Source organism: Scatophagus argus, chromosome 13, assembly GCF_020382885.2.
Source record: "Scatophagus argus isolate fScaArg1 chromosome 13, fScaArg1.pri, whole genome shotgun sequence".
In the NCBI taxonomy this organism is placed as follows: domain Eukaryota; kingdom Metazoa; phylum Chordata; class Actinopteri; family Scatophagidae; genus Scatophagus; species Scatophagus argus.
Window position 1 is genome coordinate 16,817,106 of NC_058505.1, and position 15,786 is coordinate 16,832,891.

The 15,786-nt window shown below is 40.4% G+C and overlaps 1 protein-coding gene across 7 annotated transcripts; it reads left to right on the forward strand.

Moving 5' to 3' along the window:
* Nucleotides 1-1,599: 1,599 nt before the first annotated feature.
* Nucleotides 1,600-14,530, forward strand: LOC124069925 (SUN domain-containing ossification factor-like). 7 transcript variants are annotated; one of them, XM_046409449.1, is made up of 24 exons: nucleotides 1,601-1,884; nucleotides 3,690-3,804; nucleotides 4,135-4,260; nucleotides 4,409-4,635; nucleotides 4,935-5,039; nucleotides 5,202-5,343; nucleotides 5,423-5,543; nucleotides 5,686-5,810; nucleotides 5,911-5,978; nucleotides 6,086-6,193; nucleotides 6,434-6,539; nucleotides 6,949-6,969; nucleotides 7,429-7,484; nucleotides 8,447-8,532; nucleotides 8,815-8,880; nucleotides 8,986-9,051; nucleotides 9,225-9,315; nucleotides 9,836-11,158; nucleotides 11,273-11,360; nucleotides 11,931-12,035; nucleotides 12,358-12,515; nucleotides 12,877-12,968; nucleotides 13,107-13,162; nucleotides 13,287-14,530. In XM_046409449.1, the coding sequence occupies exons 1-24, from the start codon at nucleotides 1,820-1,822 to the stop codon at nucleotides 13,752-13,754; spliced, it is 3,984 nt and encodes a 1,327-aa protein (XP_046265405.1). In that variant the 5' UTR covers nucleotides 1,601-1,819; the 3' UTR covers nucleotides 13,755-14,530. The 7 variants fall into 7 exon arrangements, with proteins under 7 accessions (XP_046265404.1, XP_046265405.1, XP_046265406.1 ...); XM_046409450.1 differs by having other exon boundaries at nucleotides 5,426-5,543; XM_046409451.1 differs by having other exon boundaries at nucleotides 5,205-5,343; nucleotides 5,426-5,543.
* Nucleotides 14,531-15,786: the final 1,256 nt, after the last annotated feature.

The following is a 15,786-nucleotide window of genomic DNA, read 5'->3' on the forward strand; positions in this document are numbered from 1 at the left end:
AAGACTGTAAATATGTCTTCATACATTGCTAATGGTATTTTCATCCTGTGGCTTTTCTGTTCACCAGAAGATGGCACTAACACACTATGTTCATCGCTATGAAGCAGTGACATAAAACATCCACATATGTTAAAGCACAACTGGTTTACATCACATACGACTGAGGAGCAGAAGAAGAATATAAATGCGTGAAATCACTTGCATCAATCACGCAAGAGTTGTAGGTCGGAGATGATCTACACTGAAACTTATCCCAGTTATGCAGTCAGTACAAGCTACATGAGGTGGTGCTGTAGTTTATCATATATTGTGCTGATTTCAAAGATGAATTCAGACCTGTCAGTTTAACTATACTTTTTCATAGGTAAATACAGAAAGCCTTGCAACCTCTGCCAATGGTCAAATCATGTATGTTGAACAAAACTGCTAACTTAATATAGAAAATGTATTCAGTTGTGTACTGCACTTCTTTATAGCCTATAAGCTCATAAACTACATAAATAAGAAAATAAGTAGATAATTTGAATGCTTCATATGCCATCTTTTGTCTGGCAGTAAAATGATATTTGATGTATTGGGAATCAAGCCCTTCACTGCACGTTCCTAGAAATAATCATCTTTTCCTGCTATAGGAATCAACAATTCATGTGATGGGTGCTTTTTTTGTTTTTTACAGTAATATAGTCTACAGAGAACTATGCTTACGGCCTATAATAGAGGAAACAAACAACAACAAAAAAATCCTTTTCACTGACAGCCACATGATGGCAACAGAGACCTGAATGAGCTTTGGAAGATTATTTTAACTTTGCAAATGTTATGCTGTCATTTTGGCATATTTTCCGCATATTTACTGTTAATTTCTAAAAAAACAAGAACAAAACAACAGGTGGCATGTTAGATGCTGTGGTGTGTCTGTGTCCTCGTGTGTCTTCTAGCTCACATGCCTTGTGGTTACAATAGTTAAAGCACAGCCTTGTGGCAGCGGCAGCTGAGCCAATATCCACTGCCTCTTGTGAATTCTCCTCCAATGCAATGACCCAGGTAACTTCAAACTAATTTTGGCGCCTTGCACATAAATTGAGTAGCGGGCTCCCTCCAGTGTCTTTGGCATAAAACTGCTCGCTCGTACTGTCTATAAGGTAAGATTGGAAATTGGAAATTATCACAGGACACCACGTTAATTCCAACAACCTGTTTTGTAACAAAAGCTTTATTTTGCACAGAGTAAGTCGTTTTCCAAATTGCGTCAAATTTATATCACTCATCAAGCTTCTCGTGTCGATCGTGGATGTAATTATAATAAAGCATGTAAACATAAGTTGTTTTTAAAAAGTGGTGCTTTTTCTTTCTCTTTAGGTTCCAAATTTTCCATCAGCTGTTTACACGGCTTCCGCCTTAGCCACCCACTAAGTCGCATCTCATGTCGGTGACAGTAGGTGACAGTGTCAGTCGTATTTACGACATAATGGACTATTTTTGTCATTGTGAGTCGCAATTAAGAGAATTCTATCTGAGAGAAGCGCCACCCAGCCGGGCGACTGGAGAGTATGAAACGAGCGCCCCCAACACACGCTCAGTTTGAACTGCGCAACAATCTTTCTGTCTTTTCATTGGACAGTCGAACGCTGACACGCTCTGACAGTTGCGTGTAGGTGACAGCAGCTAGCATTACTTCACCCGTGAAACTGCGAAGGTTAGTAAGTTAACATGAAACTACGGGTGAAACTATATTCCGCATAGCTCAAGACACTGCTAGCTAAGAGGATCAATCGTTATTTCTGGGTACGGCGACGATGTCTGTTCCGGTAGGCGAGGGATGAAGATGACACCACTGTTATGGCGAGTTGTGTCAGTGTGGCTATGTGTTGCTGTAGCCTGTCGGTAAGTCGCTTAAAAATTTCTCCATTTGAACCGAGTATTGTTATTGTGTCACTGACAGACATTGGACTATGAAATCTCACAAACTGTCTGACAAACGTAACCCAGTATCTACTTAGTTAGCGTATTACATCAGCTAGCTAGCTAGCTTTAACAATATGCTGTGATGTGGCACCTGGCTGACTTCTGACTTGCTGTCGGTACGAGTTAGTTTGAGTTGCTGTCCCTGATAGCTTGTGAGCACGGTTAACAGCTAACTGATAAACAAGCTGTGCTTAATAGAGTAGCTGTTTTACACATATAACGTTACCCCGACGCCTCATCGTGACATTGTATTAGCTGCCTATTATTTTGTCACAGTGATAATTTTACCTGTTCACAAGTTTGTAGTGTATGAATCTCTTTAAAACTGTAGCTGGCAAGCAAATCCTATATATACTTTATGAAAGACTATGTACTAAAAACAACTAGAAGATCTCTGCCACGTACAGATGACCCTGCTGAGTCTGCATCTGTGGCTGTTGATTCCTAAGGCTCCTACTGTCAAAGCTAACGTTAGTCGGAGTTAGACAGATTTGGTTCATCAGCCTTTGAAAGAATTAAAAGCCTTTCACGTCAGTCACCTCCTTCATCTTGAATGCTGGAAGTTGTGGTCCATGTGAGTCTGACAGAACACATTAAAACCAGCAGAGAGAGATTATGTGGGATGATTATGGGCTCCCGATATGATGTTAGAGGATGGTAACAAAGCATAACGTTCTGACTGCTGTTCTTTAGGGGAGGGAGGGAGAGAGGGATGTGATGTAATATGGTATTAAAATCCATGTTGGTGATGTTGACCTGACCTACTTGCATCAGCTTTGCCTTAGCTCTTATTCTAGAGTGAAACTGTGAGTGAGTTTTTGACCTTTTAATGTCAGACATCCATGATTTTGTCACAGTGCATTTCAGCAGAAAGCAAATGCATATTGTTTTTCATGTTATTATTATTATTATTGTTATTTTGTATAGTCTATTGCCTTAACTTGTAGCCTGTAATCAGTTAATTAATTATTTAGCCAATCATCTCTTAACACAACTCTTTTTCCTTCAGGAGTTGCATTATGGCTTTCAATTAGAAAACAAAAGGTCTGTTGTGCCTGTCCAGCCTCTCAAGTCAGATCAGCAAAGCAGTTGCATCAGCCAGCTCAATGGCTGACCTGGAATAAAATCCAAATAACGACTTGGATTGTTGACAAATTGCAGTCACTGGTGGAGTTTGACCTATGAGACTGGACCAGGACGACCTTTTCTCCCACGGGAACGTGTTATTATTATTATTGCAATTTTTATCGCCTTTTTACCGCCAGTTATCAGTATTTTCTAGGAGTGACAGTCACTGTGACCCTGATCATTTCTCTGACACAACAGAGCTGTGTTGGTTAAAATAAAGAGTATTGTTTTAATTTATTCAAACACTTTCACTTGAAGAAACAGGTCACAAATTTTGTTTTTTAGCAGATTTTACATTTATTTTTCAAGGTCTTGCAGTCTGGAGCAGTATACAGTTTTTTTGAGGTGTGTCTCTTACAATATTCCATGACTCTGCAAACAGATAAGATAAATTGTCTACACTGGAGTATAGGCCACTGGGATCTTCTCAGGAAGTCAAATACACTGGCTTGCAGTTTCCTCAGTGGATGACACACTGCAGTCAAATAAAAACTTAATATGCTGAAAGATTACCTGTCCTTCTTTCCCGACCCATTTTAAGACAAATTGACTTAATAGTGTTATGACGCTGATTGTTTTTCCCTTTTCTCTTGTAGGTACCCTAGTTGCTATGTTGCTTGCACAGAGTCGCACCAAGAGGCCCAGAGGCCCGTGTCCTCACAGGACATCAGTTCGGAGGAAGAGTCAGGGGAAAAGTTTCATGATCACAAGGTACTGTCGGCTATACAGTATACTACCATACTACAACTCACCTCATTTTCCAGAGGATTCGCAAGGTTGCTGTAGGAAATTTTTTGTGACTATACACTTTATTAAATATATTTTTTCATCTTATTTAACAGAGGAAACCTGCTGCCATGCCAGACATGTATCAGATTAAGTCCAGTAGCAGAACAGTATCAGAATATTTTGGCCAGAAAAGAGTGTTATGTTACTCATTGAAATTTGTGAGTCTGTAACTTAACTATCCATTTCATGGTGTCGGTGATATTTGTGTATTTATTCATTTGTGTGTCTGTGTGTGCGTTTGTTTTTGTCTAGGTTGAGGAAAGCTGGGTTTTACCTGCCCAGTCCCTATCTGAAAATGAGCAGTTGATAAAGGATAAAGAGCAGAAAGAAGAACAATCAACATCACCATCAGAGGTGGACAAAAATCAGTATGCAGAGGTACATTGTACAGTCTAGTTCACTTTATTGATCATTCCTGGAATTTGAAGCTTTAAGTGTTTGGATGATCAATTCAACTCTGGCTAATGGGTCAGCCTATTAACATTTCACTTGATGGCTCAAATATCTCTCTCTGTTTATCCATCAGGCCCTTGAAGTAAAGGAGCCCACTGCAGAGTTGGAAGCAGACAAAGGAATTTCACAAACTGAGCCAGAACCTGAGCAAAACTCAGAAAATCAGCATCCCAAATCTTCCATCACTCAAGAGCAGGACTCAGCCTCTCCGCACAGTTCACCTGACCCTCTCTCTGACACCTCTGTTGATCTTAAAGACAACCCCAGCATCCTTAATCTTCAGGATGACATTGCACATAGGCAAGATATTTTAACCTCCTGGCTTTTCATAAGAGCTGTTCAGTCAAATTAATCTGCCAGTTATCTGTAAAAATTACAAAAAATGCTTACTTTTCTGTATCTCGTTTTTCTGGTGTTTCAGAAAACGGAATATACATTGCTCAAAATTACACCACTGTACTAGAGCAAGTTCCTTTAAAATATTCTTTGATTTATAATGTTAATTATTCTTTGTATATAATATTTCTTTGATGTCCTTTCTGCAAATGGAATATTGTATTATTGCAAAAATATATTGTGGATTTTTTTTGTCATTTCAGTGTTTCGGATGATGCATCTGATGTAGTTGCACCTGAGATCACTGATTCAGAACTGCCTCCAGCTGACTGTGAAGAAGAAGAGAACAACCCCTATGACAGTGATAGGTGGGATAGTAACTCTTGTGCCCCATCTATTGAGATAAAAACACTGATAAGCACTTCTCTGTTTTTGTCAGGTTGGCTTTGACTGTTAGATTATGGGTATAATGCAATTTTAAGTGGGACTCTGACAATTAAGGCAGCAGTGTTTTGTTTTTGTTTCCTCAGCAGTCCTCCAGTAGTTCTGGAAAACACTTCCAGTGTTAACACTGCAGGAGCTAAAACTCACACTGACCCTCCTTTGAGTTCTCCAGCCAGCCATAGCACACAGCATCTGGAGGCCAACACGTCACACATGCTGAAAGAACAAGTGAGAACCTCAGACCCTGCATAAAGTATTTTTCCTCTCTCTACCAAAGGAGGTGTCCCAGCTCTCATTTTCTCATTAGCAGGACCTGAGCTCGACTGTTACCACAGAGACAGATTCCACTGTGAGTGGCAAAGACCCTGAGGATATCCCAACTTTTGATGAGTGGAAGCGGAAGGTGATGGAGGTGGAGAAAGAAAAGAGTAAGATTAGAGGTTTATCCACCTTATAAAGTTATGTAAAGCTTGATGATCAAGAAAGTAACACAGTCGTGTATGTGTGTGAAACAAGGGACTGGATTTTACAACTCCCCCATAATTGTATGCTATCTTCTTCCTTTCACAGCTCAGTCTGTTCATACTTCTAACAATGAGGCTTCTCATATGGTGAAAAAGATCCAGAAGAACTTTAATAACTACGCCTCAGTGGAGTGTGGAGCCAAGATTCTTGGCGCTAACCCCGAGGCAAAGGTACTGCACATATGACTCCACATCCTTCTGAGGAATCTGTCAGGTGTTGCCATAATGACAACTAAGAGCGCATACTGATTTGTGGATTTGTTCCATGCAGAGCACTTCGGCCATACTGAGGGAAAACATGGACTTATACATGTTAAATCCCTGTAGTAATAAAATCTGGTACGTAGCATGCATGCACCTCCTGCTTTCCGATGCAATGTGAGAACAGTTGTGCTCCTCTAAACCTGAAGTCAGTGTCTGAAACTTTGTTTCTCATTCTCCCTCAGGTTCATCATTGAGCTCTGTGAGCCCATCCAGGTGAAGCAATTGGACATTGCTAACTTTGAGCTCTTCTCTTCCACTCCTAAAGACTTTCTCGTTTCCATTAGTGATAGGTATGTACTACAGCTACTAGTTGTGTTTATAAGGCAAAATGTGAATAAATATGTCATAACTTCACTTAAGCTGCATGTCATCAACAGTTTCTAATCTGCAAAAGTTAATATTCATTTTATTTTTTCTTAGAAAATTAAGCACATGTTACAATAAAATTATAGCTAACATATCAGAAATGTGAAGCCAGATTTTAATGATCGAATTCTGTGTCCTTGCAATGTCGTCTCAATCTGGTGTAGATATCCAACAAACAAGTGGCTTAAACTGGGAACCTTTCACGGCCGGGATGAGCGCACAGTTCAGAGCTTCCCATTAGATGAACGTCTTTATGCTAAATATGTAAAGGTGAGCACAATAATTTTTTTTTCCTTACACACTACCACTGCATACACTTTCTCTCTGAATCTCTATAAATTGAAGTTTTGGCTTTTTCTTCATCTTTCTTACCTTCAAAAGGTCTGTCATCTGTAGAATAATTAGATTATATTATAAGAGCTCAAGTACAGTTTCAGTGTTGCTCAAGTTATTCTTTAATTCTGGATAAGAGCACACCACTTTCCTGAAATGTAAAATATGACTGGGCCAGTTTGGACAGTGTTTTACATTCTGGTTTTGGACATGGCTGAGTCTCAGAGATGAAGGCATAGTGGTTGTTTTACATCTGAAGTGACCCAACTTAAAAGCAACCTGTTTTGACCGCATGTGTACATCTCTTTAATTTTGTTTCTCTTTTTTTCTGTCTCTTTTGCTTCAGATGTTCACCAAGTACATAAAGGTTAGCCTGCTTTTCTTGTAGAGGTCTGTGGTTGAGTGACCTGCATAGTAACCATGCTGGGGGGGGGGGGGGGGGGGGGGGGGTGTATGTTGTGTCTCTCTTTTGTCTCAGTTGTGTAATCAATTCCAAACCGAGTCAGATCTGATTTGCTGTGCTAGCTGCTGCGTGTTATAACTTCAAGAAAGTCTTTGTGAATGCATTTCATATCACACGTAATGATGTCCACCCGGTGTCTTTTACATAATCACATGTTGTATGTCAGATGATCTGTTTTCCTCTCAAATTTACTCACTTTGCCAGTCTCTCATTGTTTCATTATAAGTCATTGTGTTGTTTTTGCAATGAAACAAAATTATGGCTTTGCTGTTTATAAATAACACAACCATTGGTGAGAATGTTGATGGTATGATACAGCGCACATTACTATGATAATATCTTATTTATTTTTTCATTTTCTAGGTAGAGCTGGTGTCTCACTTTGGTTCTGAACATTTCTGTCCCCTCAGTCTCATAAGGTATGTAATATTCACTCAGTTTTAAGGTTTCATAACCTATTTTTACCATGCCATGTGACGTGTTGTCAGATTTTGCAGTTGTAAGCTGTTTAAAAAGGAAATGAGATACCTTACAATGAAACAAACGAAACAAACCAAAATGTAGCTGTTGCTGTGGATGTTCTTATTGTTCTAGTTTTTTTGTTTTGTTTTTCTTGTTGATTGTGCATTTCAATAAAAACAAACCAAAACAGATTAAACCAGCTGGTTTAAAGCATGTTTTTTCCAGTTGACAGCATGTTGTATGCTGCATGAGCCTAGATGGTGTCAAGTGATATTATGTAATATTTGGCATGCAGTCATGGACAGCTCACCCTTAGCCTGTGTCGCACTATCAAGCCTTTCATGGGAACCAGGAGAACAAATGCATGTGTTAGCATGTGGGCAGATCAGCGGGCAGGGCCAGAGGGGCATTGGCTCCAACTGAAATGTAACTGATCCCTGAAGTGCCCATGTTTGCTTCAGGGCCCTTCATTGGCTGCATTTTGAAGGTGTGGTGACATGCACTTCTCCCCAAAAAATAATGATGGGCTGTTCTGCCTGAGGTCAGTTTGCTGTTAGGCATGTTTTTTGGTTATTTACATGCATAAAAAGTCACCAAAATTCAGGAAATGAAGTCTCTACCCGCTTAGCATCACATTGGTGTAGTGGTCCTACAAAGGGACTTTGTGGCCCCGGATTTAGAATTCTTCTTTCCCCTTTGTTAACAGCTGTTCTTTTCATTTATGCAAAATGTAAATATGAATATAACTGATGCCTGGTCACAAAAGAGGTGGCAGAAGGAGTTAAAATCTAACCATGTGGCACCATGTGTGTGTCATAGACTTTTGGAGTAGCTCTCTTCCCCCTGCAGACTGTCAAAAACAGTTACATGAGCCTGGTTATAGTATGATTTTGATGTATGTTTTTTTTTTTTTTCTCAGGGTGTTTGGTACAAGTATGGTGGAAGAGTATGAGGATATAGCTGATCCCACAGAAAAACCAGATGATCAGGATGATGACTTTGAAAGTGAGAACATTATATGTCTTAATGCAATTGGAATTTTTCTCGACCTGTGATAAATTAAAGCATTAAAATGTGCAAGATACTCTGAGCAACCTGTTTGATACAGTTTGTATCACTTGTGGGGATAATATAAGACGCTAATCACACTGAAATTTCTCCATTCCATTTGTGTTTTCAGGCATATATTTATATTCAGTGAACCAGAATTAAAGAATTTTGCAGTTAGATTTGTCATTGTTTTGCTGTGAGGTTGATGCGTGTTATTAAGGACATTGCTTCCAATAGATTATCCTGTTGGATATGCACCTGATGAAGTCAAGTTATCCAAGAATCTGATTGGATCAGCAAAAGGTAAGTATAGCAATCATGGATTTTTACCGCATAAAGTGGACTTTGGTGATCCCAGAGCAGGACTACAAGTAACTTCTTTCTCTGATGTTTACATGTTCTCTTCAGATGTCATTTTGAAGATGGTAAATGATATAGCTGTCAATGTTCTCGGCGGAAGCCCAAATATGCAAGGTATGACCAGCGCCATCAGCTTTATCATCCAGAATCGTCTCATAGCTTTTGCTTTCTGAAAGAGATACAGTCACTGTTTTATTTTCCCGACTTCAACGTTGTGTTGATGATGACTTTTGTAAATTATAATAATTTTTATGTTCACTCTTAATGTTTTCTTATTTGTTTTGTAGGAAACATTTCATCACAGGATGTAAACATGACTGATCCATCAACCCAACTTAAAACCACCAAACAAACAACCAGTACAGACTTTACTTCAGTGTGAGTAGAATTGTAAATTCACCTTGACTAAACTTTAAATATATTGTTGGCAGATTAAAATTGTTGGAACACAGTTAAAATGGTAAATATGGTCTAGTATCTTGAATACTTTATGACCTATCTGCAGTCTACATGAAAATCTATGTAAAATTGCTTGTGAAGTGTATAAGTATAACTAGATATCTCTACCTTTTCCTTTTATAAATCTCGTATACAGTCTGTCAAAGTCGATGTGTATGTAAGCTGTGCAAGGTGACAATGATGAGATTAAAGCAAAAAAAACTTACAAACTAATGTTAGTTGTGCTTTTTCAACTCTGGTGTCTTATTAATTGTTATTTAATAAGTATTAATTTGTCAGGTCTGGAAATCTGCTTTTTCATGAACCAGTGCTTTGTGAAAAAAATCGATGGAACAAGACATTTTTAGATGAGCTGCAAGAGCTTTTTTCTTGTGGTTGTAATACTGTGCTCTTTCTCTTACTTTATATAATATGTACATTGTCCTTCTTGCTCCTCTAGTCCAGACTCTGAAGAGGAAAAGATTTTACTAGACTCTGATATCCCTGTCACAGTAGCACCCTCTACAGAGACCCTCGTGCCAGAGACCCCTGCCACCAATACAAGCAAACAAGAGCTCCTCCCAACAGAGGAAAAATTTGTGATTCCTTTAGGGAAAGATGAGGAAGAACCTATCAGCTCTACAATCACCCTTTTGGATAAAGAGGAGGAGATGGATGAAGAAAAAGTGAAAAGGCATCATCATGAGCGACAAGAAGAAACCCTAAACTACTGTCCGTTACTTCCTTCATTTTCTTCCTCTTGCTCTTGTGCAGCTTCCCTCCAGGAGTATCTCCGTCGGCAGTGTTCAGCCCTGCTCTCCAAAAGAAGGAAGTGCCAAACTGTGGGCAGGAAGCAAGTGATTGCTCCCATCCAAACATCCGTCTGGCACCAACCCTTGTCTCCTTCTGCCACCCCTGAACCTCAACAGCACCACAGTGAGGTACATCATCAACATGAAAAAGAACAAGCTTCTGAACTGGAGCCAGAGAGCAGAGCCAGCCCATCAGAAACCCCACAGCCTTCGGGGAGCACAGCAGAGTCTCACAAAGAGTCCATGTCAGGACCTCCTCTGCTGGAGCCCAGTCAAACCTCAAGCCTCCCCAAACCCAGTGCCGCTGACTCATCATCTGCCAAACCTACCCCTATTGTGGAGACACCACAGCTGTCTTTTGACAATCCAGGAAAGAGCCAGGACGTGCTGGCTGAAGAGAAGCACATTGAACCCTCAGCCTCTCTCAGTGGCTCCATCTATGTGCAGCCCAGTGTCAGTGCTACTGTGGATGGTACCTCAGTGGTGCCAGAAGAAGAAGAGAAATCTGATTCTGATATTTCTCAAGCAGAGATAAGTTCCCCTGTCCAAAGCCCAGATAAGACAGATCAAACTGAAATCCTCCATCCCACCACCTCCCCTCATTTAGAACATCACCCTGACCCACCAGCTGTACCTGAAAGTGGTGCTGCTTCCACTGAAGTAACCCAGCCTGCTCCAGACTTCATCACAGAACTTGGTCGCCCACTCATCACAGAAAATAAAATGGAAGATTTTGCAGAAGACATCTCTGCATCATCTCCCTCCTCTACTGCTTCCTCTCCTTCATCGTCTACCTCACCGCCCCACTCGGACATCTATGCAGATCCCCCCAATGGCACAGAGCAGAACGGGAACCTGGTGCATGGCTCCAGCCAGAAAGAGTCTGTCTTCATGAGACTCAATAACCGCATCAAGGCTCTGGAGATGAACATGTCACTTAGCGGACGTTACCTGGAGCAGCTAAGCCAGAGGTGAGACACACAGGGACACACCAGTGCTACAGAGAACAAATTTCATGTCGTCCTTCATGCAGGCAGTGAGGATAGGGTGATACTAACACATCGTCTGCAATGTTTTCATTCAAGGTATCGAAAACAGATGGAGGAGATGCAGAAAGCTTTCAACAAAACCATCATTAAACTCCAGAACACCTCAAGAATGGCAGAGGAGCAGGTGAGCAATGAGAGAGCAAATGAAAATGTGCTTTTTCTGAGGCTCGGAGACAGTTTTGTTCCAGTGCAAAATGCGTTTGATTTGAGCTGCTTCAAGTGTTTGTTTTCCCCAAAAGCGTTCTGTGTTGGGTGTAAAGCTGCAGTAATGTGTTATGAGAAAAGGGTTGCTGTTAGTGAACAATTCTCTGAAAATTATCACCTGACTCTGCAGTCCACATCAACTCAACAGGGTGTTTTTGTGTATTGTGTTTTGTTTTTACAGCTTTCAACTGGTTTTCTCGTATTGCTCTCTTCAACCCACAAAGCTAAAAGTGATATTATAATTATAATACTGGACTTGCATTTGAAAAACACGACTTCAAATGAATGATAATGTTGTTCCATATATATATGAAGGATGTTTAAATCAGCAACTGTCTGATGACACAGAATTATCAGCTTTGTGAGAGGGTTGAACTGCCCCTACTGAAACATACCATAAAATATCGATTTGTAATACTTTAACATACCATTTCAAAGACATGAATGTGTGTTTGTGGTTGCTTAATTTGATGTCCTTTTTCTCCCGTAGGACCAGCGTCAGACTGAATCCATTCAGTTGCTGCAGGGGCAACTGGAGAATATGACTCTGCTGGTTCTCAACCTGTCTGTCACAGTCAGCCAGCTGCAGAGTGAGGTAGATCCAATACACCAAGCACAAAGCCTTCATCTCTAGTCAGGGGTTTTTTAAGTCCGATATCAAACTGAGTACATTTAGTGTATGCCCAGGACCAAGTCATTAGGACCATCTGCTACACTTTCACGCATAATTCTCTCACATTGTTTGAGACTGGCTACTAAATGCGTAGGTATTTTACTGATTCAGCTTCTGAAAAACGCATCTGAATCTGTATTTGTGTAACTGTTGCAATTATATTCCATTTCCTTCACCGTAATTTTTCAATTTGTCACATCAGACATTGTTTTGCTAATCATATAGTCAATGTTCTGTTTCCCAGGTGTCAGACAGGCAGAACTACCTGGTGCTGTCTCTGGTGTTGTGCCTGTGTCTCGGCCTGCTGCTGTGTGCCAACCACTGCCGCATCGCTAGTCTTCCTCCAGCCACAGAACCAGAGCCACCCATAGCTAAGAGCTACACCTACTGCTGCCCCGAAAGGTATCAAGACAGTTGTAGAGTTTTTCTTTTTGACTATGTAATGATGAATACTGCTATGTACAGATACGATCCACAAGATTCTACAAGATTCAGAAGGGTAAAATCTTTTTACATGCACGGTGGAAAAGAAAAAGGTCTAGTTGAGAGGTCAGATGTGAATAAGCACTTAGTGGTATCTTCCAAAGGGCTATTACAGCTTATGGGCAGTGGTTACAGTGCTTTGAAATTCCTATACGCATTAAACCAGTTTATTGATGAAATTATTCATCAAGAACATTGCGGCTGGAATCTTAAGTGATCACACAGCTGAGACTCACGTCTTAATAAAGGTTTCCTTCAAGCATTACTGTTTCCTTAATAGGCAGTTCTCTTCCTGTGATGAGATGGGCTTGAAGAGGAGTGCATCCTATCCACTCATACACTCTGAGTCGTTCCAGTTAAACACCACTGACGGTAAGCACAAGTGCCATCAGGGGAATAAAACTAATTTGTTTCAAGGTTTTTCTCATATGTCTTGAATAGTAGCGAATCAATCCATAATTAAGCTGCTCTTTATGTATGCAGAAATTAACCTCTTTCTTTGTCTCACAGACCCAGAAATGTTGCATGCAGAGGACACACAGAGTCTTTGTCCAGCTAACAGAAAGGTGTGTAAAGACAAATTTATTGCAGTGCAGAATAGTAGTGCAAAATACCTCTTTTAGGTACTAGTTGTAACTGATTAACACTTAATAATAAGATGTTCTATGTCCCTAATCTTTTCCCATGCAGAGGAGACGTCGTAAGATGAAACCCATGGAGAAAGTGGAGACTCTGAAACCCTCTTTTCACACTGCTCCAGAACTGTGTAATGGAGGTGTTGTATGTAATGGTGGACCTGTCACCACACACCCCACACCTCTTGCAAAAAGGTTGCTTCAACCCATGTTTAGAGACTCGCCATCAGAGGGCAGTTCGGAGGGATCTTCACATTCAGATGACCCCTCCTTCTGTGGCATCACCACAGCTTGCACCCGAATATGTGATGGGCTTCCTCCAGCCAAGACCCGGGTGGAGAAACGGGCATCAAGACGCAGGCGTCCTAAGCCCAGTTGCACAGTGGTGGACTTACTTCAGGCCTCAAGGAGAGACAAGAGCAAACCATTGCCCATCTCTACCATACATGACATGATGAACAGGAAAACAGAGCCAAGCTCTGCGACATTTGGGGTGAATGTTGCCCTCTCAGGACCTGTTTGACATTTAATGTCTCCACTCCCTGTCACTGAATGCATGGGGTTCTTCCCAGAAAGCATAGATGTTAATTTTTGAATCCACAGGTAGCTTTAAGCTTCAACATGATACAGTCCCTTCACTATGACTAGGTTTTTGTTCATGTTCATGTTCACTGTTCAGGTCTTGTCAGATGTTTATATTTGTTATAACTTAAATCAAAAAATGTCTTTCAATTAAAGCTTTTTTCATTTCTTTTGGAAATACTGACTGTTCAACCCACAAATTTTACAAAATAATTCAGTAGAATTTTGTTACACTGACTCAACAACCAGTAACTCCTTTGTGGAGAAATTCCTGTTTTGTGTTTTTTTGTGTTTTTTTTGGTTTTATTTTTTTGTTTTGTTTTGTTGTTTTTTAACATATCTCATTCTCTATCTGTGCCTTTACTTCATAAGAATTCAGTTCTGGCCTGTTGGTAAATGTGCCTCCAATTTTCAAGGGGAGCACAGAATTGTTGGGATTGAACCAAGCTGAAATGCAGGGTTCAGTGCAGGGTGTTTGTAAAATATACAATTTGAAGCATTTTGTTGAATGAAAATGAACCTGTTCTGTTTGGATGGAATTCCATGCCTCTATCCATCAGTGAAATTGTTAATCAAAATATTAGGTTACAGTGAGCTACTCAAATTTTGGTGGTGTTAAGTTTAAAGTATGTCATGTCAACATTTCCAGATGAAAAACAGGAAAAAGTTGTATCAAGTGTGAAGAGTTTGAACAATAATAACAAAAAGTTAAACGAGTTATGAAAATGTAATTTCTGCTTCTATCTTCAGGCTTTGATATGCCTTGGCTTTGAAATACCGAGTCCTCCCCTCATGTTCCTGCATTACTCAGTAATCTGCGGCATGATTAGTTGCTGTGAGTGACAGTCCTGGAATTGCAGTAATTTCACACCCATGAAATCTGACTTTTTACCTCTTTTAATAGAAGAATGATAGCTCACATCTATTTTAAGTGATGGCACAAAGGTATTGAGAAAATCTGAATCGAGGGCTGGGATGGATTTGAGCTCAGATGTTGTTGGAACACCACTTCAGTGAAGCACCTTGAGCAGGCACGTGAGCCCCTCCTCCCAGCCTCAAGAGTGTTGTTCGGTAACTGACTCTGAGCCCTGAGCACTGGAGGAGAATAATGTACTCTCAGCCCTGAGAGAGAAGTTCCTCGGTGAGAGGGCACAGTGTCATTGAAAGGCAACAGTAACAGCTTAGGATTGTTACTGCTGCTGTTTGGGTGTAGTTGAGTATCAGCTTCCGTTAAAAATGGCTGAAAATCCTAATCAGGTCACAGAATCTGATGGGTCGCACAATATGCCGTAACATCTTTTATGTCACACTGATAGATATGATAGGCTGACTGACTCTCATCTGATTTTTCTTTCCCTCGTTTGTAATACGGTTACATTGTCTTACAGTTGAAGCTCTACACAATGTTGAAACGAAGCTCGGATACAACACACACACACAAACACACACCTGCAGATCTGTTAGCCAGGTCTGCAGGTAACCACAGTGACATCTCTTATGTAAGTTTCTTGTTGTTTTGTCCAGCAGGGGGCAGTGAAATCTTTGCATAAAGCATCATTGTATGATTTTTTGATCTACCATCACCATTATTTTCTGTGTGATGAGTCATTACACAGGATGGAAGTGAATTAGTTGAAAAGCTAATACTGCTCTGCACCCTGCCAACTCATTTGCTTGGAGCCACAGAGACTGCTGTCCTTTTTATTCTGGCTGTGTTCTGTTATGAAAATGTACTTTGATGTACTATACTGTGAAACAAGAAATACAACAAATGTGCTCACCGTCTTGTAGTGAGCACATTTGAGGTGTTTCATGAAAAACAGAAAACTGAGTGAGCACGTGTTTGAAGACAGCATCTTTTGATGTGTAACAGCATTTATCATATGGTTCCAGCTGTGGTTTTCAAGTCAAAAAACTGGATTAATTCCGTTACTTTCACACACACTACCTCTCGCTGGCTGTGGCCAGACATG

What these genes read in the sequence shown, in the direction of transcription:
- LOC124069925 (XM_046409445.1), top strand. Translation starts at nt 1,820, where the DNA reads ATGAAGATGACACCACTGTTATGGCGAGTTGTGTCAGTGTGGCTATGT. An exon ending in CACACATGCTGAAAGAACAA is followed by an intron (nt 5,344 to 5,422) that starts GTGAGAACCTCA and finishes TTTTCTCATTAG; the next exon opens with CAGGACCTGAGCTCGACTGT. An exon ending in TCAGGATGATGACTTTGAAA is followed by an intron (nt 8,533 to 8,814) that starts GTGAGAACATTA and finishes TGCTTCCAATAG; the next exon opens with ATTATCCTGTTGGATATGCA.